This window comes from Lepidochelys kempii, chromosome 7 (assembly GCF_965140265.1).
Source record: "Lepidochelys kempii isolate rLepKem1 chromosome 7, rLepKem1.hap2, whole genome shotgun sequence".
Lineage (NCBI taxonomy): Eukaryota > Metazoa > Chordata > Testudines > Cheloniidae > Lepidochelys > Lepidochelys kempii.
The window spans coordinates 125193104-125213719 of NC_133262.1; the positions used below are offsets into that span (position 1 = coordinate 125193104).

At 65.2% G+C, this 20616-nt stretch overlaps 1 protein-coding gene across 2 annotated transcripts; it reads left to right on the plus strand.

Annotated features, from left to right (window-relative positions):
• Nucleotides 1–747: 747 nt before the first annotated feature.
• Nucleotides 748–19624, plus strand: UBTD1 (ubiquitin domain containing 1). 2 transcript variants are annotated; one of them, XM_073354616.1, is made up of 3 exons: nucleotides 748–938; nucleotides 15317–15544; nucleotides 18616–19624. In XM_073354616.1, the coding sequence occupies exons 1-3, from the start codon at nucleotides 869–871 to the stop codon at nucleotides 18999–19001; spliced, it is 684 nt and encodes a 227-aa protein (XP_073210717.1). In that variant the 5' UTR covers nucleotides 748–868; the 3' UTR covers nucleotides 19002–19624. The 2 variants fall into 2 exon arrangements, with proteins under 2 accessions (XP_073210717.1, XP_073210718.1); XM_073354617.1 differs by lacking the exon at nucleotides 748–938 and adding an exon at nucleotides 2623–3345.
• The last annotated feature ends 992 nt before the right edge of the window (nucleotides 19625–20616 follow it).

Here is a 20616-nt window from a genome sequence, read left to right on the forward strand (position 1 = left end):
GGGGTCACACTCTGCCCCTCCCCGACACACACTCCCATTGGCCCGGCCGGGCCCGGGGGCGGGGTCACACTCTGCCCCTCCCCACACACACACTCCCATTGGCCCGGCCCGGTCTGGGGGCGGGGTCACACTCTGCCCCTCCCAGACACACACTCCCATTGGCCCGGCCGGGCCTGGGGGCGGGGTCACACTCTGCCCCTCCCAGACACACACTCCCATTGGCCCGGCCCGGTCTGGGGGCGGGGTCACACTCTGCCCCTCCCAGACACACACTCCCATTGGCCCGGCCGGGCCCGGGGGCGGGGTCACACTCTGCCCCTCCCCACACACACACTCCCATTGGCCCGGCCCGGTCTGGGGGCGGGGTCACACTCTGCCCCTCCCAGACACACACTCCCATTGGCCCGGCCGGGCCTGGGGGCGGGGTCACACTCTGCCCCTCCCAGACACACACTCCCATTGGCCCGGCCCGGTCTGGGGGCGGGGTCACACTCTGCCCCTCCCAGACACACACTCCCATTGGCCCGGCCGGGCCCGGGGGCGGGGTCACACTCTGCCCCTCCCAGACACACACTCCCATTGGCCCGGCCGGGCCCGGGGGTGGGGTCACACTCTGCCCCTCCCCACACACACATTCCCATTGGCCCGGCCGGGCCTGGGGGCGGGGTCACACTCTGCCCCTCCCCCACACACACTCCCATTGGCCCGGCTCGGTCTGGGGGCGGTGCTGCGGGCCGCTGTCACGTGCTCCCGGGGCGGGCGGAGCGCCCCGGCCTCTCCGGGCAGAGCCGGTGCGGGTCCGGCGGGCAGCGGCTGCAGGGCCCGGCCCGGGCACCGGCCCCCCCCCCCCGCGGCAGGAGCCTCCGCCATGGGCAGCTGCGTGGGGCGGCCGCGCGGGGAGCGCCCGCCGGCCCCGCGCCACCCCCGCAAGCGAGCAGGTGAGCGGGGCCGCGGAGCCCCGGGGAGCCAGCCCCGCACCGGGCCTCGGCGGGGGCTGGGGGGCGCGGCCGGCTCCCGTGACAGCCCCGCCCCTCGGCCGTCCCGGCTCCCGTGACAGCCCCCCCCCCCCCGCCCCTCGGCCGTCCCGGCTCCCGTGACAGCCCCCCCCCCCCCGCCCCTCGGCCGTCCCGGCTCCCGTGACAGCCCCCCCCCCCCCCCGCCCCTCGGCCGTCCCGGCTCCCGTGACAGCCCCCCCCCCCCCGCCCCTCGGCCGTCCCGGCTCCCGTGACAGCCCCCCCCCCCCCGCCCCTCGGCCGTCCCGGCTCCCGTGACAGCCCCCCCCCCCCCGCCCCTCGGCCGTCCCGGCTCCCGTGACAGCCCCCCCCCCCCCCCGCCCCTCGGCCGTCCCGGCTCCCGTGACAGCCCCCCCCCCCCGCCCCTCGGCCGTCCCGGCTCCCGTGACAGCCCCCCCCCCCCGCCCCTCGGCCGTCCCGGCTCCCGTGACAGCCCCCCCCCCCGCCCCTCGGCCGTCCCGGCTCCCGTGACAGCCCCCCCCCCCGCCCCTCGGCCGTCCCGGCTCCCGTGACAGCCCCCCCCCCCGCCCCTCGGCCGTCCCGGCTCCCGTGACAGCCCCCCCCCCCGCCCCTCGGCCGTCCCGGCTCCCGTGACAGCCCCCGCCCCTCGGCCGTCCCGGCTCCCGTGACAGCCCCCCCCCCCCGCCCCTCGGCCGTCCCGGCTCCCGTGACAGCCCCGCCCCTCGGCCGTCCCGGCTCCCGTGACAGCCCCCCCCCCCCCCGCCCCTCGGCCGTCCCGGCTCCCGTGACAGCCCCCCCCCCCCCGCCCCTCGGCCGTCCCGGCTCCCGTGACAGCCCCCCCCCCCCCGCCCCTCGGCCGTCCCGGCTCCCGTGACAGCCCCCCCCCCCGCCCCTCGGCCGTCCCGGCTCCCGTGACAGCCCCCCCCCCCCCGCCCCTCGGCCGTCCCGGCTCCCGTGACAGCCCCCCCCCCCCGCCCCTCGGCCGTCCCGGCTCCCGTGACAGCCCCCCCCCCCCGCCCCTCGGCCGTCCCGGCTCCCGTGACAGCCCCCCCCCCCCGCCCCTCGGCCGTCCCGGCTCCCGTGACAGCCCCCCCCCCCCGCCCCTCGGCCGTCCCGGCTCCCGTGACAGCCCCGCCCCCCCGCCCCTCGGCCGTCCCGGCTCCCGTGACAGCCCCGCCCCCCCGCCCCTCGGCCGTCCCGGCTCCCGTGACAGCCCCGCCCCCCCGCCCCTCGGCCGTCCCGGCTCCCGTGACAGCCCCGCCCCCCCGCCCCTCGGCCGTCCCGGCTCCCGTGACAGCCCCGCCCCCCCGCCCCTCGGCCGTCCCGGCTCCCGTGACAGCCCCGCCCCCCCGCCCCTCGGCCGTCCCGGCTCCCGTGACAGCCCCGCCCCTCGGCCGTCCCGGCTCCCGTGACAGCCCCCCCCCCCGCCCCTCGGCCGTCCCGGCTCCCGTGACAGCCCCCGCCCCTCGGCCGTCCCGGCTCCCGTGACAGCCCCCCCCCCCGCCCCTCGGCCGTCCCGGCTCCCGTGACAGCCCCCCCCCCCCCCGCCCCTCGGCCGGCCTGGCTCCCGTGACAGCCCCCGCCCCTCGGCCGGCCCGGCTCCGGTGACAGCCCCCCCCCCCCCGCCCCTCGGCCGGCCCGGCTCCCGTGACAGCCCCTCCCGGGCACCCCCAGGTGGGGGGGGGGTCTCCCCAGCTGGGTCCCGTGACAGCCCCTCCCGGGCACCCCGTGTGTGGGGGGGGTCTCCCCAGCTGGCTACTTAGCCACCATCCCTGAGCTCTGGTCTCCTACTTCAGGCTTGCGACTCCCTCACCCGCCGGGCGCGGACCCCGGCTGGCACAGCACCCTGCTCCGCCTGGGTCCCCCGGGGTCAGAGCGGCGAGGCTGTCTGACCAACGGGGACCCAAACCACCCCCAGCCCTGCCGGAGAAACCCAGCAGCCCAGCCTCTGGGCTTCATAGCTGGGTGTGAGGCAGCTCCCACGTGTGGCTGGCGCTCAGGGTACCGGGACAGCCTCAGGAGTCTGCCCTGTGTAATGGGGCCGTGTGCAATCTATGTACACACGCATGTCAAAGAGGCGTGTGCAGCCTGTGTGGGTCAGCGCCGGGAGAGTGACAGCACCTAGCGCCGTGCCAGCCAAGCCATGCCCAGAAACTGCGTTCACTGCCCCAGCCATGGACAAGTCAGGCGTGATGCCACCTGTCACTTCCCTGCAGCGGGACTGCTGAGGGGGGCACGACGGGGCTCTCCAAAAGAGCTGCTCGCGACGGCCTGTCCCCCAGTGTCAGGGAGCTGTGTTGGCAGAGGCCAGATGTCCCGCACTGAGGATTGCACTTTAGCGAGAAGCTGGCCTTAAAGAGACACAAGCTGGGTAAGTCTGAGACAGCCAGAGCTTTGCCTAGCTCCTGCAGTGCATTCAGGGCCAGACCATATTCTGCCCTGCCCTGGGGGTGGCCTCCTATGCCACAGCAGACTGGTCGTGCTTTGTACCCTGTTTGAGTCAGGAGCTTCGTATATCCTCTTTGCACCTGGAGCAGGATCCAGCCCGGGTGTGTAATGTTACCTGGTGTCTGGCGAGCCTTTCTTGCACGGAGCAGGGTTAGCTGGGACTCTCCGGCTTCCATCGGGCCTAGATCGTTGTGCGAATAGCCTTTTGGAGGGGGGTCTTAGGGAAAAAAGGAAGCATTCCTGGGAATTACCCTGGGAAGCATGAAACCCAAGTGCTCTTCACCCTGCTGCTTCAGGACACAGGCTGACGATGAGCAGGGGACAGGGAGAAATACCCCCCGGGGGGTAGGCTTGCACAGCTGGGACCCTTGTGCCATACCTCGCTTTGGCTACTACGGGAGACGGAAGTAGGGACTTGGGTGGGACACTGTTTTGCTGGCAGGCCGGGCTGGCTGGATCCTCCTGGTCCTTTCTGCTTTGACGTTTCCTGAAAATAACACAGCAGATTCTGTCCCAGCTCTTTTATCCACCTACGGAAAAAGGGGCCACTTCTGCCGGTGCTTCAGGGGCCTTAAAATTTTGTTTGGGGGCTATTCCAAGCCCCCTTCTCCATGAGCTGCCCGAGAGCTAGCAGCTGGAGTTGTGTATTGGAAGCGTTCTCAGAGGAGTTCCTGTTGACATGTGGTCGGGATTGTGCAAGTGCAAACCTTGGGGACTAGACTGAGTCACCTAGCAACAAACCCAAATACCCACCCAAGTCTGATTATCTACCGCCCCGCACAGACCTGCAGACAGGCTGTCCCCTGCTGAGACCCTGGCAGATCGTAGGCTAAGCAGGGGTGGGTTTGGTCAACATTTGGATGGGAGAATTGCAGGGAAACTGAGTGTTTGGGAGAAGGGGTGTTGTGATCGTGATTCAGTGGAAGAGATCCCTGCTGCTCATGAGCCTTAAAGATCCCCTGGGATTCTTTTGGGAAGTGTTTTGGGAACCTCAGTGTGCTGGCTGAATTCTAACTGAATCTGTATATCAGAATAAAAGAAAGTCAGTTATCTGGCTGCTGAATCTTGCCCATATTCTCAGGGTTTAGCTGATCGCCATATTTGAGGTCGGGAAGGAGTTTTCCTCCAGGGCAGATTGGCAGAGGCCCTGGAGGTTTTTCGCCTTCCTCTGTAGCATGGGGCACAGGTCACTTGCTGGAGGATTCTCTGCTCCTTGAAGTCTTTAAATCATGATTTGAGGACTTCAATAGCTCAGACATAGGTGAGAGGTTTTTCGCAGGAGTGGGTGGGTGAGATTCTGTGGCCTGCGTTGTGCAGGAGGTCAGACTAGATGATCATAATGGTCCCTTCTGACCTTAATATCTATGAATCTATGAATCTATGAACTGCTTTGTCTCTATATTCTCCTGCAGTTTCAGCTGGCTGTGGTGTGCATTGCTTTGTGTCCTAAGCTCTTGTACCATTGCTGTTACACAGCTGCCATGCTGCACCTCAGAGGTGGATGCATATCAGTGGTGGGTGAAGTGATCCTTGCCTGTCCCTCTCTCCGTAGAGGTGTTGTGATGTTTAATTAGTGGTGTACTTGGGAACTGTGGGAGTGCTGTATTGATTGCATGGTGTGACTGCAGATTACGCCCGTGATAAGCGGCTTCAAGCATTCCATGCACCAGCCTCGCCAGGACTGGGGGCAGGGTGGCTGTGGGGCTGACTCACGCTCCCTTCCTGTCACACAGCCCTCCCCTGCGTGGCACTGGGCATAACTACTCTGTTTATGGAAAGCAGGAGAGGAGAAACAGGCAACGGGGTCATGGGGTGGGGAGCAGGGACTGTGAGCGGCATCTTCCTAGAGAGGAGAGTCCCAGCGTGGCTCCCGGACCTGAGCACGGACAGGCTTGGAGCCAGAGGGGTTTTTCTGTAGGAGAATGCCAGCAGCCAGGGCCCCAGACCTGACCAGCTTCCAAATCCTTGTGACCTGCCTAATAGCTGCTGGCGCGGCAGAGGTGGGCATTGGGGGAAGCCCACTGCCAGAGGTGGCTGTTGGACACCAGGCAGCCCGGCGGGTTCCAGGTCCAGGCACCAAGCAGCCCGCAGCGAATAGTGTGCGCTCTGCGGCCTTCCTGAGCAGGAGCTGGGCATGCTGGGCGCTTGGTGCCAGCGTCCAGGCTCCGGTGGGGAAGAGGCCTCGTTCCGGGGCGGGGGGGCGGGGCTGTTGCTCACAGCTGGACAGGAACTGCTTGCCCAGGGCCTGCTTCTCCCCAGCCTCTGAGCCGTGCCCAGTGGGGCTGTACCAAGGTGGCTGCAGGACTCTGAGGGTGATTGGTGCCCGGGCTCTCCCAGCTTGGGTCTGTCCTCGCTGCCTTTCCCCCAGCTTGTGGCAGGCGTGAGCAGATTCACTCGCGCGAGCCCTGCTCTGAGCACCCTGCGAGCTCATTGCCTGGTGCCAGCTGTACAGTAGGATTGGGCATGGGGCTCTCTGTGCACACGGAGCAGGGCCGCTCCTCTAATGCCGCAGCGTCTCTCCACTGCAGGAACAGCGCCCCATCCACCCCTCCTTCCACCTGCTGCGCTCCTGCCTCCTTTCCCCCAGGGTCGCCACTCCCCACCGCGGCACTATACCCGAATTATCCCCTCTGCAGAGCCCTGGCGGGGCAGGACTCCTCACTGATTAGCCAGGGGTCCTGGCTCCACACTCTGTTTGGTTTTGCAGCTGTGTGGCCATGCGAGGTGCTTCCCAAACAGCTCCTTGCTGCCGAGCTCCCTGGGGAAAAGCTGGGGGCTGGGTGCCCCCTGCTCCCATCAAAGCCATGGGGAGATCAGGCTGCTGGTGTAGGTGCCTAAACAGGGGGCCTCGCCTTGCGCCCCCAGTCTGAGAGTCTAGGCCTTGCCCTCTTGCTGCCCGCCTCGTCCTCCCCCCCCTCCCCCCAGCTGGGCAGGGAGGCCCAATTCGATTTTCAAACACCTGAACTTAGCCATGGGCTGGGGAGTCTGAGCTGACAGCTGGGCTCCTGCCTGGCCCCATGGGAGCTCGCCCTCCCTTAGCCATGTACGTGCCCCCCCAAGGGCAGCACTGGGGGAACGGGGCCCGGAGGAGGCCTTCACTCCTGTGGCCGGACTGACCCTCGACCCCTCCTGCCATTCAGGGCATTGGCAGTGACTGGCTTGGGGTCTGAGTCAGAGGTGCTGGGGAATCTAAGTGCAGTGAGGGTGGATCAGCAGCTCCTCCCGGAGAAGCCAGTTCTGCATTCCTGCAGGCCCCAGCTGTGAGCGCCAGCTGGCCTCGGCTGGGTCACCTTCTGCTTTCCCGAGCCCGTCGGCTCCCCACCAGACATGCTGACTGCTTAGGTTTTCTTGCAGAACGTCTGCCCTGCAGTACTCCTCCTGCTGTCCCACCCACGGGCTCCTACAGGGCAGCAGGGGAAGTCTCCCCAGGGGACTCCTGTGGACTTGGGGCTGTGAAGCTGGGAGCACAGAGCTCCTGGGGAAAGTCGCTCGCTGCGTGTGGGGTGCAGGACGGTCCCAGTAGCTGGGACAGCACCTGGCTGCGTGCATGGGAGACAGGGCTGGTTCCTGGCCTCTTGCCCCAGTGCTCTCACTGCATGGCAGGAGCCCCAGGACTGCAGCTAACTGGTGTGAGATGGAGCAGGCTTGATGGGGGTGCAGCCCACGGAGACGCGTGAGCCAGGCTGACAATCGGGGTGGAGCATTGCATGCTGGGATCTGTTCATCATGGGTCACACTGTAGGGTTCATGGGGCTCGTCCCCAGGCTGTTGTGCTGAGGTCAGAGCGTGCCACTCCCAGCCCAGAAGAGGGGGGCAGGTGGGCAGCCAAACCTGCTCCCCCTGGAGCAGCCGCTCCCCCCTCCAGCCCTGCCATGCCTTGGCTCTCCCACACACACCTGGTGACCTGGCATCTTGGGCTGGGCCCTTTTTTCCCTCTGGGTTTCCCCTGTGTTGGCAGGAGGATCCAGAGTTCCTCCCATAGTGCGAGCTGCTCCCTTGGCTCCAGAGGTGCGCAGCGCTATGGGCTCCTCCAGGGCAAGGGGTGAGCTGGGGCCCAGGCTAGTGAGCACTCGCTAGAGGTGAAGGCGGGTGGGTCGTTGGTGCTGCCCGGATGTGCCCAGAGACCGTGTCGGTTCCTGCGGGGCGGCTTCTCCAAGCATTGCTTGGGCTCCCGAGACGTCTCCCTGCGGGTTTGGGGGGCGCAGTCCTGGGGTGGCACCTGCTGCCACTCCCCGTGGCTTGGATAATGTTCCTCCCAGGGGCAGTGTGCCGGCTGCAGATTGTCTCTCTGCGCAATAAAGGGGCTGGTCTCTGGACAAGCGGGGAGCCGGCCGGGCCTGGCAAGGTTTACAGTGAGCTGACAGCTGGCTTGTGATCTCCCTTCTGCCAGGCTGGAGCAGCATGGGGCTCGTCAGGGGAGAGCGCAGGGCCAGGGGCGCCCTCTGGCAGGGCTGGGGAAAGATGGACTCACTTGCTGCTACGCTGGGGTGAGGGGTTGCAGCGTCCTGCCTGGGTTCCAGCCTGGCTTGATCAGACCCAGGCCCGGGGGCAGCTTCTGACAACAGCTGTTGTAGGGAGGGTTCATGGGGGTGGCTCCCTCTCGGGAGCGAGGCTGAACACAGTGAATCTGTTGCTGCTGAGTCACTGCATAGGGTCCAAGTGTGTCTGGAGTTCTTGCCCCCGTGTGTGTAAAATCCCCCGGGACTCCCCACAGGCTGAGACCCAGGTGTCCTGGGAGGAGACTACGGGGAGCCAGGAGTGTGAGGAACAGCTCCCTGCTGGGGATGGATCCGTCGGGGGACGGACTGGGAGCCCCAGTGCTTGATGCTAGGCCTGGTCTATGCCGTAGCTACGTTGCTGAGAGTGTGAGAGATCCCCCCCCCCCCTCCGTCCAGCACCATGGCTATGCCGACCCAGCCCAGTGTGGACGTGGCTCAGCCAATGGAGTGATGCCTCTGTCGCCTTAGCTACCGCTGCTTGGAGATGGGGCGTTCCCACGGCGATGGGAATCCTGGAAGATCAGGGTTGGAAGGGACTGTCATGGAGTGTGGGGGAGTCCGGGCCCTGCACCCCTCTTCCAGGGATTCAATGAGACTCTCAGCCAGCCAGTAAAACAGAAGGTTTATTGGACAACAGGAACACAGTCTGAAACAGAGCTTGTGGGTACAACCAGGACCCCTCAGTCAAGTCCTTCTGGGGGAGCAGCGAGCTTAGACCCCAGCCCTGGGGTTCCCTGCGTTCCACCACCCAGCCCCAAACTGAAACTAAACCCCCCCAGCAGGTTCCCTCCTGCAGCCTCTGTCCACATTCCTGGGCAGAGGTGTTACCTCCCCCGCCCCCTCCTGGCTCAGGTGACAGGCTCTCAGGTCTCCCCTCCCCAGGGCACATTCCCAGGTCAACCCTCCCCCCTCCCTGTTGAGTCACATCCTCACAGGGACCTCAGGAGTCATCTAGTCCCACCCCTGCTCAAAGCAGGACCAGCCCCAACTAAAAATCATCCCAGACAGGGCTTGGTCAAGCTGGGCCTTAAACACCTCTAAGGAAGGAGATTCCACCCTCTCCCCACCCTCCTAGTGAAAGAGTGTTTCCTAATATCCAGCCTAGACTTCCCCCACTGCAGCTTGAGACCACTGGTCACCTGGTCCCCGCAGCTGGCTGTGGCCCCGGGCCGAGTGCAGAGAGCCCTAAGCACACAGACGTGTCTGCTGGACTCCTGCAGGAGCTGGTACAGTCAGCTCCCTCCACTCCCAGAGAGGGCGAGAGCCCCCAGGGCAAGGAAACCTGCCGCTGTGTGGCCACGGGGCTCCTCAGTAACATGAAGCCAGCAGGACCACCCCCAGGCTGCATGTGCTTCCTCCCGGGATTCTGAGGGACCTCCAGCCACGTCCGCCCCCGGTGCGCACAGCTCTGGGACCCCGCTCCAGAAGCAGAAGAGTGGGGGCACAGACCCACCGCCTGGTGGGCTACCCCACGTGGCTCTTGGCCTGGCACCCTTGGTTACAAAACTCCCAGTGCCAGTCCCTGTCCCACATCTGTGCCTGGCACTTGCATCCTGCAGGGTTTGCCCCAGACTCCTGCAGACAGGTGCCTAGTTCCAGCCCCGCAATGACTATCCCAGCTGCCATCCTTAGCCAGGTACCTGCTGTACCAGTTTGGGGCTTCCTGCCTGAGTAACCTCCTGTGTCGGTGAGTTCCACAGGCTGCCGAGCTCACCTACCCTAGCACCGTCCGCTCTGTTGGCAGTGCTGTGCAACAGACAACAGCTTTCAGGCAAGTGTCTCCCTTGAAGCTGCAGGGATGTCGGGGAGCCAGCGTGGCATTTCCCCGGTCTTGCGAGAATGGCTCGGAGCTGTTTAACAATGGCTCATGCTCCCCGGTGCCCTGACTCAGAGGAGAGTGCCCCCCTCGCTGAGCTGCCGGCCCTAGCGCGGGGCTGGAGCACTGGGGTCAGTGCTGGCTCAGAGGGGCCATGCCCAGCGCTGCCCTGTGCAAAGCTGCCCTGCTGCTGCACGAGCAAGGGGAACCAGCAGGAGGCAGCGTGCCCTGCAGCCTCTCCCCGCAGAGCTGGTGTGCACCAGGGGGGTGGGTGTGGAGGGCTCCCAGCATCACTTCCTGCTGAGGGATCTCTCCATGTGCCAGGGTAGCAGCCTGGGCCCGCTGGTACCTGTGCATGCTGCGGAAGGGTTGAATTTCCATCTCCTCCCCATGTGCTGGGGAAAGTGGCATGTTGGCACTGACCCACAGCCTCTGCCCCCCACATGCCCTGCAGCAGCCCAGCCCCCAGCCTGCCCTTGCTGTCTCTGCTGGGCTAGCCAGGGACCCTGGGATGTGGCAGCTACAAACTGACTGCAGCCCCCTGGAGACACCTCTTGTCACGGAGTCCCCGGGCGATGCTCTGGAAGGGCTCCCTACGAAGCCAGGCAGGACTCTGGGGAAGTCTCCTCTCTGGGAGCAGCCTGTCTCCAGGGCACACAGCTCACCCGGCTTCCAGCTTCCTGGGTCTGACCACGGAGCACTCAGCATCCTCTGCCCCCCATGCGCTTCCCACAGCGAGTCCGCCCAGGTGGGGTCCTGGGGGGGCCAGAGGGTCCTGCCCCCCAACTCCACAGTCAGACGTGACTCTCAGCCAGCCAGTAAAACAGGTTTATTAGACGACAGGAACTTGGTCTAACACAGAGCTTGTAGGTGCAGAGAACCGGCCTCCTCAGCTGGGTCCATTTTGGGGGGCAGTGAGCCAGACAACCACATCTGCCCTTCACTCCATGTCCCAGCCAGCCCCAAACTGAAACTCCCTCCTGACCCTCCTCCTCTGGGCTTTGTCCCTTTCCTGGGCCAGGAGGTCACCGGATTCCTTTGTTCTCCAACCCTTTAGCTCTCACCTTGCGGGGGGGAGGGCCCAGGCCATCAGTGGCCAGGAAACAGGATGTTGGCCATTGTCTGTGTCCAGACCCCTGCACACACCTGCCCTCTAGGGCTCTGCAGTGATCATACACCCTTATCCCAACCCCTAGATACTTAAGAACTGCCTAGGGGAAACTGAGGCACCCCCACACTATTCAGAGGAAACATTAAGAACAGTCCTGCTTCATCACACCTCTACACCCAGTCCATGGGGCCAGCCTGGGGCCAAGCCCCTGCCCTACAACTCCCCATGCGCTGCCCTAGCTGGTGAGGTACCAGACCGGGGGGCATGTATAGGTGCTGGGTCTCTGCAGAGCCGGTCTCATTCCACAGGGGCCAGGGATTGGTCGCGCTTTGGCCGTCCCCAGCACTGTGGGGAGTGACGTCACTGGCTGGGGACCTGGACCGGCTGCTGTCGGTGATGCCAGTGCTAGGAGGGGTGGGGAGCAGAGTGGAGGGCGAGCTGCCTGGATCCTGTTGGCCTGGCCCCAAGCGCAAGAAGTGGCCCAACCTGTCTTGGTTTTCCTGCGGGAGGCCCTGGGAGCTGCCGAGGGGGTGGGGGCTGCCCGGGCCAGGCATCGAACGGCACAAGGCGATTAGAGACCGCGATAAATAGAACAGGCTTAACTCCTGCGTCCCTGCCTATCTGGGCCTGGCTCCCTGCGGGGCCTGCCTGCACGGGGCACTGTGCCCTGTTCCCATGTCTCTCACTGACCCTCCGCCCTGTCTGCTCCAGCACTGGCCTGGCGCGGCTGCCTGGCCTGGGCCCGTGCTCGGCGTCGGCTTCTGGCCATCCCCCGGTGATGGGAACAGAGAGGGAGTGGTGGCCGGCTGGTCCCGTAGCGCTCCACACAAACCAAAGCGCTGGGTGGTGCAGGGAGCCGCCCTGGCCAGCCCTGGGGTTGGCAACGCCCTTCCAGTGCCCGAGACTTCCCCAGTGCTCTGCCCTGCAGGAGTCCAGCGCCCTTCAGAAATGCAGCTGCTTCTGGGGCGCGAGGGAGTTGTGAGCGGCACAAACCCTGGCTCTGATGCCCAGGCCGGGCAGGCAAGACCTCGGCCTTTGAAGGCCTTCGCCCGACAGTCCCTGGCCCCCGCAGCGCAATCCGCGAGGCAGGTGCTGTGTCTGGGGAGGAGGAGCTGGGTTGGCCCTGCTGGGCTGGAGCTGAACTCACCTGACACCGGCAGGAGCTATGGTGGCTGCGGGCGCTGAGCAGCCCAGGGGTGCAGAGGGATGCGGGTGCGGTTGGCCCCATGCCCGGCTCTCCCGTGGCGGGACCTGCTGGCTGGGTGCTGGCCCACTGGCGGTCGCTATACTGGGCCTTGAAAGGGAATTGGATCCTAGCTCCACCCTCCCTGCAGCCAGGTCTTACAGCCGGGGCGTCTGGAGCCGGCGAGGGCAGCCCAGGCTGTGACGGCCAGGGGCCCTGGTGTCCTTTCTCTGCTGTGGCGCAGAGCCCTGCAGCGAGGGGGCCCTGACTCTGGCCAGGGTGGGGGAGTGCAGGGCCTGTCTCCCCGGCCCCTCTCGGAGGGTCCCAGAGCCGCCGGGGCTGCGCTCGTGGCCTGACACTGGGCTTGTGGCTCCAACCCACGGCGGAGCTGGGCTCGCTTTGGGGATGGGGTGTCCTGTGCCTCATGGCAGCGCTGAGGGAGCAGGGAAGGGCCAGGTTTGCCTGCCCAGGGCCCAGCTGTGGCCTGGCTGCGGTGATCTCCGGGCCGTGCATGGGGCAGTGTGTCGGAGCGACCCGGGGCCCAGAACTAGTCTGGTCTCAGAGCAGCACTTGAATTCAGGCTGGGGTGGTAGGGGCAGGGCCCCTTCTCTGTGCGAGCTGGAGCCGACTGCCAGGGCATGGGGCTGGAGACAGGCTCGGCTGCCCTCTTCAGCCGTGGGGGGATCGTGCGTGTCCTGCGGCCCTCGGGGGGCTGCGCTGGAGCCCGGCCTCCCGGTGGGCCAGGGGGTGAGGTGGCCATCGGCACAAGCACCGGGGCTGGGCCCAGGTCTCTCTTCACAGCCCACACAGGCTGCTCCGTGGGCATCATGCCAGTGTTCCCTGGCCGAGCGGGGCCCGCGGAGCCGGTGTCTGGAGGGCAGGGGGCTGGTACAGGCTGGGCCTGTGGGCGGGCTGTGCTCAGCCACCGGAGCGCCGGGGCGAGGATGAGTCCTGGCTGCAGCTGCTCTCCCCGCCTTCACCCTTCAGAGTCCCCTGCAGCCCTGGCGCAGCCGGCCCAGCCCAGGACAGCTGTGATCTCTGCCCTGGTCGTCAATATCTACCACCTGAAGCTCCTCCCACCCCTTTCCCTGCCCGGGCATGTCCCAATGCCTCCTGCCCCAATGCCCCCCCCCTTCCTGCTTGTGGGGCAGGGCGACCCAGGGAGCCTCAGCCCAGACGAGTGACACACACACACACATGGTGCCACACGGCGCCTGGCCTGGCGGAGCTGCCTTGCTCCCTCTCAGGGGAGCCTGGCCTCTGACATGGGCTGCAGAGCATGGGGGGCTGGGACTCCTGCCCTCGGCACCCCCTTCCCTGGGCGGCAGCCCCCCCGACAGGTGCCCCCTGCTCTTCCTGCCCTGGGGCTATCCCCATAACTGCAGGGTGGATTTGAACATCCAGCACTCAAAGCAGGTCACTGCCATGCACTGACTGGCTTACCCAGCCGTGCCCATGGTCTCTGAGGGAAAACCCAGCTGTCTAACGTGCCCTGTACAGACACCCCGAAACAGCCTTTCCCTGCGTGCCCTGCAGCCCCCGAACTCAGAGCAAGAGGAGCCCGGGGGGGGGGGTAGTGCCCGCCTCTTTGTGCAGTCATGGCCATGCGTGTGCCCTGGTCCCCGTGACCTGGGCTCGAAGTCACAATACCAAGCAGCCAGCTGGCTGCCAGGCTGCACCTGCACGGCTTGTTCCCTGGCTTTTGGGACCCCTACTATGCACATGGCTCCAGGGCCCCACTGGTCCCTGTGCATCTCCCTTGTGAAGGCCTGGCGTCAGTCCCCTGGTGAGGGTGCCCTGGCCAGCAGCCGGTCCCTCTCTGTACTTGTGAGTGAGTTACGCCTCCCACCTTGTCCCTGGGGGCAGGGGGCACCATGCCTGTTCTACAGATGGGGAAACTGAGGCATGAGGGAGTGACTTGCCCAAGGTCACACATGGCAGGCAGGTAGAGAACCCAGGAGTCCCGGCAGCCCCATACATTAGTGCCAGTGCATCCTTTCTGTCTGCTCCTCCCCTGCCCCCAGGAGTGGGTGAGCCCGATAATCCCCACGCTCTGACTCCGGCTAATTCCCTGAGCTATAAATATTGCCCTTGGCCAGGGGCCTCTAAGTCACTGCAGCCGCCTGGCAGGGCAGGATTAGAGCAGCTGCCTGGCGGGGGGCAGGGGTGCCTGCCTCCGGCCAGGGCTCCCAGTCAGGCCTCTCCCGAGGGTGGGACCTGCACACGTTCCTGTTAGCAGGGCAATCAGGGACCTGTGAGCCCCCTCTGCCCTGACGGAGAGCCACCGAGGGGGCTGGTTTGTGGACCGCTGCTGTGCCCTGCAACGGGGCTGGACAGGGCCCCTGGGACCTCAGGAATACTGGCCCTCACTCCTGACCCACAGCCCCCAATAGCCCAGCCCTGGGCTCCCCCCCCCAGCTCTGCCATTGCCCCTCACTCCCAACCCTCCGCCCCCAATAGCCCAGCCCAGAACACTCAATATCTACCACCTGAAGCTCCTCCCACCCCTTTCCCTGCCCGGGCATGTCCCAATGCCTCCTGCCCCAGTGCCCCCCCTTCCTGCTTGTGGGGCAGGGCGACCCAGGGAGTCCCCAGCTAGTGCAGGTGGCCTCAGCCCAACACAGAGAGAGAGAGAGAGAGAGAGAGAGAGGGGGGGCTGGTCTCAGCGCACCGGGCTGAACACTGCGCTGGGGGACGGGTCCCTGGGATGTGCCCAGCTCGGTTCCCCTTCAGGAGGGGCTGGTGTGCCCCAGCTCTGCCTGGCGCCTGTGGGGTGTCCCTTCTGCGTGGGGGAAGGCAGGGGTCCGCAGGTGGGTGCTGGCCCAGCTGTGCCGGGGACAGGGGTCCGCAGGGGGGTGCTGGCCCAGCTGTGCCGGGGGCAGGGGTCCGCAGGCGGGTGCTGGCCCAGCTGTGCCGGGGGCAGGGGTCCGCAGGGGGGTGCTGGCCCAGCTGTGCCGGGGACAGGGGTCCACAGGCGGGTGCTGGCCGAGCTGTGCCAGGGGCAGGGGTCCGCAGGGGGGTGCTGGCCGAGCTGTGCCGGGGGCAGGGGTCCGCAGGCGGGTGCTGGCCCAGCTGTGCCGGGGGCAGGGGTCCGCAGGGGGGTGCTGGCCGAGCTGTGCCGGGGGCAGGGGTCCGCAGGCGGGTGCTGGCCCAGCTGTGCCGGGGGCAGGAGTCTCCAGGTGGGTGCTGGCCCAGCTGTGATGGGGACAGGGGCACCAGGGGGGCAGAGTCTCCAGGTGGATGCTGGCTCGGGGTCCCTGCTGAGCTCTCTGTCCCCCTCCACAGGCCGCAATGAGCCCCTGCGGAAGGAGCGGCCCAAGTGGAAGAGCGACTACCCCATGACGGACGGCCAGCTGCGCAGCAAGCGGGACGAGTTCTGGGACACGGCGCCTGCCTTCGAGGGCCGCAAGGAGATCTGGGATGCCCTGAAGGCAGCTGCCTATGCCGTGGAGGCCAACGACCATGGGCTGGCCCAGGCCATCCTGGATGGTGCCAGCATCACCCTGCCCCATGGTAGGCAGGATGAGGACGGGGGGCGGGAGGGGGGCAGACACATCAGGCAGGATGGGGACCTGAGGAGGGAGGGGGACAGGGACTTCAGGCCAGCAGGGTGGGAGGGGGACATGGGGCAGGGACTTGGGGCCAGAAGGGCAAGATGGTGACATATGGTGGGCAGGGGCTAATGGGGTGGGATCAGAATGGGGGCCCGGGCTTTGGACCCACGGGCAGGGCGGGGGATGCAGTGCTGCAGGAGAACCGCTGGAGGGCAGACAGATTCCTCTCCCTGTGCAGGGGTAGACACCAGTGGGGCCAGTAAGAATTGAAAGAGGGCTGAGGGAGGGGACTGGTGCCTGCACAGCAGGGTGGGAGGGTTCAGGGGGGCAGCTCATCCCAGGGGCCCCATGACACTAACTGCCCTGCCCCTCGTCAGCAGGGCAGCCACGGCTGACTGTGTCCCTTCCCCTCTGCGCTGGGCTGCCCCAAGGCAGGGCATGTTGGCCGGGGAGGTGACCCAGGAGTGGGCCCTGCACTGGGGAAGCCTCTGGAGCCTGCTGGTGGGGGTGGCTGAGATGGGCTCTACCTCCAGGGTGAAGCCTGGAAGCTGTTGGAACCGCTGTGCCCCGAAACCATTCAGCTGGGTTGGCCTCTCCCCCTGCTCTGCTGATGACACACAGCCCGCCCCTCCAGGCCCTGTTATCACCCAACACAACCACAGGTGGCGCCACACACCCAACCGAGTCACCTGAGTGCTTTACCTGAGCCACTCATGGACCAACAATGGAGGCACCAGCCAGTGTTCCAGCTCCCCAGCCTTGCACCCCTACTGGAGTATAAACCCAGAATTATACCGTCCTACACAGGGGTCTGTACGGTGCAAGCTCATTAATTAGTCTGCTTCCCCCTCGATGTGGGGAAGACATGCACCAGCCTTTGTTACAGAGCTGAGATTCCCTAATGCTTCACCCAAAAACACACTGGTTAAGATAAAACATAAAATAGGTTTATTAACTCCAGAAAGATAGATTTTAAGTGACTATAAATGATAGCAAACAGATCAAAGTAGATTACTCAGCAAATAAACAAAAATGCAATCTAAGCCTAATATACTAGATAGGATTTGAATCAAACAGTGTCTCACCCTGTGAGCTAGTACAAGCCATTTGTAGATGCTCTGTACACAGGCAGGAACCCTCTCTTCCAGCCTGGGAGTAGCACTTCCCCCAGTTCAGTCTTTGTTCCTCAGGTGTTTCCAGGTGTTGAGTTGTAGAGGGAGTGAGGCTCCTTGGTGATGTCACTTCCCCCTTTTAGTTTTTCCATACGGCGGGAACTCCTTAGATCCAAGCCAAGTGCCCAGCTCAGTTTATGGAAAAATACAGGTACCAAAATGGAGTTCAGTATCATGTGGTCTGGTCACATGCCCTTGCATGTCTCCCCGAGTCATAGCAGCCATTATCCATAGGCTGTCTGAAGGGTCCCCAGGTGAGGACAAGCCTTTCCCATGGCCCATTGTTTCCACGGATGGGCCATTAGCACTGTCTAGCTTCTTCCCTATTGTACCTGAAAGGTTAGCTGTGGGTGTGACCCGGAGCAAGCTCATTTGAAATACAGATACAAGGTCAATAGTCATAACTCCAGACACACAAATGATACATGCCTACAAATAGGATAATCATATTCAGCAAATTGTAACTTTTCCATGGATAGATGAATATGGGGCAGTGTCACACTGGACACAGACCATCTGCCTGCAGGGGCTCCCTGTGCCCCAGCCCTGCTGTGGGGGTGCTGGGGGGAGAGGCTCCTGGAACCCACTCACCCCACCTGGGATTGGGGTCTCCCTCGGCTCAGCTCCAGGCACGTGGGCAGCTCATGTGGCTCGGGCCGGTGGCTTCTCCCAGACTGAAATGAAGAGCCCCAGAGCTGTGCGGCTCGGGGGGTCCTGGCTGTGTCTAGTCCCGGAGCCCCAGCTCCCCCAGCCAGCTCTCAGATCCCAAAAGGAGAATCTATCTGACCGCTGGCACTGAGCCATGGTGCCTGAAAGGCCACACTCCTCCTGGGGCTGGGAGGTCTGTAGGGGCAGGGAAAGGGTGCGGGGGGGGGAAGAGCTTCAGGAGGTGGATTTTGGGTGTTCTGGGCTGGAATACCTTCGGGCTGCAGGTTGGGATTGAGGAGCACCGTCAGAGCTATTTTGGGGGCAGGGGGTGTCATGGAATCCCCGGGCAATGCTCTGGAACTGCTCCCCATGACGCCAGGCAGGACTCTGGGGAAGTCTCCTCTCTGGGAGCAGCCTGTCCACAGGACACACAGCTCACCCAGCTTCCACCTTCCTAGGTCTGACCTTGGAGCATTCAGCCTCCTCTGCCCCTCCGTGCACTTCCCACAGCCAGTCTGCTCAGGTGGGGTCCTGGGGAAGCCAGAGGGTCCGGCCCCCCAACTCCACAGTCAGACGGGACTCTCAGCCAGCCAGTAAAACAGAAGGTTTATTAGACGACAGGAACATGGTCTAAAACAAAGCTTGTAGGTGCAGAGAACAGGACCCCTCAGCTGGGTCCATTCTGGGGGGCAGCGAGCCAGACAACCACGTCTGCCCTTCACTCCATGTTCCAGCCAGCCTCAAACTGAAACTCCCTCCAGCCCCTCCTCCTCTGGGCTTTGTTCCTTTCCCGGGCCAGGAGGGCACCTGATTCCTTTGTTCTCCAACCCTTTAGCTCTCACCTTGCAGGGGGGAAGGGCCCAGGCCATCAGTGGCCAGGAAACAGGGTGTCGGCCATTCTCTGTGTCCAGACCCCTGCACACACCTGCCCTCTAGGGCTCTGCAATGATCATACACCCTTACCCCACCCCCTAGATACTTAAGAACTGCCTAGGGGAAACTGAGGCACCCCCACACTATTCAGAGGAAACATTAAGAACAGTCCCGCTTCGTCACAGGGGGACCCCAGGACTGGGCTAGCAGGGTCTGTGGGTCGGGATTGAGGGGCACCAGCAGAGGGGTCTGTGTTGTTGGTGGCTCCTGCCCGTGCTGTATCTGCCTCCAGCTCCTTCCCCTCACCACTTAGCTGGTGTCTCTGGCTCCCCGGCAGGGTCCCTAACTGAGTGCTACGATGAGCTGGGGAACCGCTACCAGCTACCCGTGTACTGCCTGGCGACACCTGCCAACCTCATACTGGAGCGGGGCAGCGACGAGAGCACGGAGCCCCCGGAGCCTGCAGCCAGCCCCCGGTGCGAGTTCCCGCTCAAGGTGCGGCTCTCCACTGGCAAGGACCTGCGGCTGAGCGCCAGCGTGGCCGACACCGTGGGGCAGCTGAAGAAGCAGCTGCAGGCCCAGGAGGGCATCGAGCCGGGCTGGCAGCGCTGGTTCTTCTCCGGCAAGCTGCTGACGGACCGCACGCGGCTGCATGAAGCCAAGATCCAGAAGGACTTTGTCATCCAGGTGATCGTGAACCAGCCGCTGGTGCCCAGAAACTGAGCCGGGCCGGCTGACGGGCGCAGGGGCTGCTGGGCCCCAGGGAAAGCCAGCGGGGCCCTCGGCGCCGGCGAACTGAGTCTCCACCCCAGAGGTGACAGCACTTGGAGCGTTGCCTGCTGGGCACAGCTGGGCACGCAGCCCTGGGCAGAGCTGCGTGGCGGGGCTTACGCTCGCCTCTGCGTCGATCCTCCCCGCCCCTTCGTGCCTGCTGCTGCCCCCCGTGCCCCGCTGCAGCCGCGGGCTGGGGGCTTGCTGGCATCAGAACACAGCTGCCCCGTCAAAGCCCTTTCCCTGGAGGTCAGTCTCAGGAAGGGCTGCCAGGGTGGGCACAGCGCCGTGGGGTGTGTGGGGCCTGTCTCACCCCATCGGCACTTGGACACTGTCATAAAATGGTTTAGAGGTTTGAGACCAAACCACTTCCTGTGGGAGCCGCGTTCCCAGGGACCCTGCAGTGCCCACGGCGCCTGGCACCTCGGGCTGCCCTCCTGAGCCTGGCTCCTGTGGTGATCCAGCCTGGGCACTCTGCCCTGCCGCCTGTCGCCTGGCACCTCCCAGCCGGGCAGGGGGCAGCTCTCCCGGTGTCTGTGGGTCTCCATATTTATCAATAAAGCCTTTTTAGCTTCCCCCGGCCCCGATGCTTCCAGCGCCTGCTTTCACATCGGCCAGGGCTGGGGCACAGGCATGGCCTGGCCAGCCTGCGTGGCACACCTGGGACTGCTCCTTAGAGCTGCCCCTTCCCAGCCCAGCCCAGCCCAGCCCTTGGCCCTGCTGGACAGGGTACTGGCCTCACCCCAACCCCCCCCGCCCCTCAGCCCACTGCTTCTCCCATGTCACCAAAGGGGGAAACTGAGGCTCAGAGGGCCAGCGACTCCCCGGTCACTAGAGCAGAGCTGGGAATTGAACCCAGGCGTCCTGGTGCCCAGTCTGCTGCTGTAACCACTAGGTTATGCCGCCTTCTCTGGTAACTGCCTAACTGCTGTTGTAGCCACTGATGGGCCCCTCCCCAGCGTATGGAACCCGAAGCAGCCTCCGCCCACCTCCTGGGCTCCCTGCCCCCTTAGGCTGGCCAGCACCAGCCCCTGGCACCTACCTGAGCTCAGCCACCCTCTGGGGCTGGCTGCTCCCCTGAACACAGCCCCTTCCCCAGGCCTTCTGGACTCCGACAGGAGCATCTGGCCCCATCTGCACATGGACACGCGGGCCTGTGGGGCATCACCTGGCTGCTCCTGGTGCCCAGGGGCCTGGCTGACCTTCCCATCTCAGCCCATGTCCCTATGGGCTCGGCAGGCCAGCGGGGTGGGGCAGGAAGACCTGGGTGCTTGCTGTGGGCACCGCCAGCCCCTATCATCCCCAGGAAGGCCCTGCTGGGGCAGTGCCTGTCCCCTTCTCAAGCCCAACCCACCCGGCCCCCCATGAGTGGGGCACACAATTGGGCTTCCCTCAGCTCTGCCCCCTGGCTGGGAGGGTCCTGTGCCGGCAGCAGGGGCTACACGTTTGTCTTGGCTGATGTCCACCTGCCGGCCGTGGGGTCCGGACGGAGCTGTGCCCCGGCAGGCGGCTCCTCCCAGCAGGGCAGGCTTGGCCCGCTCACCGCGGTGCCCGTCTCTGGGACGCG

Excerpts from the sequence above, each read along its gene's own strand:
- UBTD1 (XM_073354616.1), top strand. The coding sequence starts at position 869 with ATGGGCAGCTGCGTGGGGCGGCCGCGCGGGGAGCGCCCGCCGGCCCCG. Across the intron at positions 939-15,316 it reads CCACCCCCGCAAGCGAGCAG|GCCGCAATGAGCCCCTGCGG; the intron begins GTGAGCGGGGCC and ends CCCCCTCCACAG. Across the intron at positions 15,545-18,615 it reads CAGCATCACCCTGCCCCATG|GGTCCCTAACTGAGTGCTAC; the intron begins GTAGGCAGGATG and ends GCTCCCCGGCAG.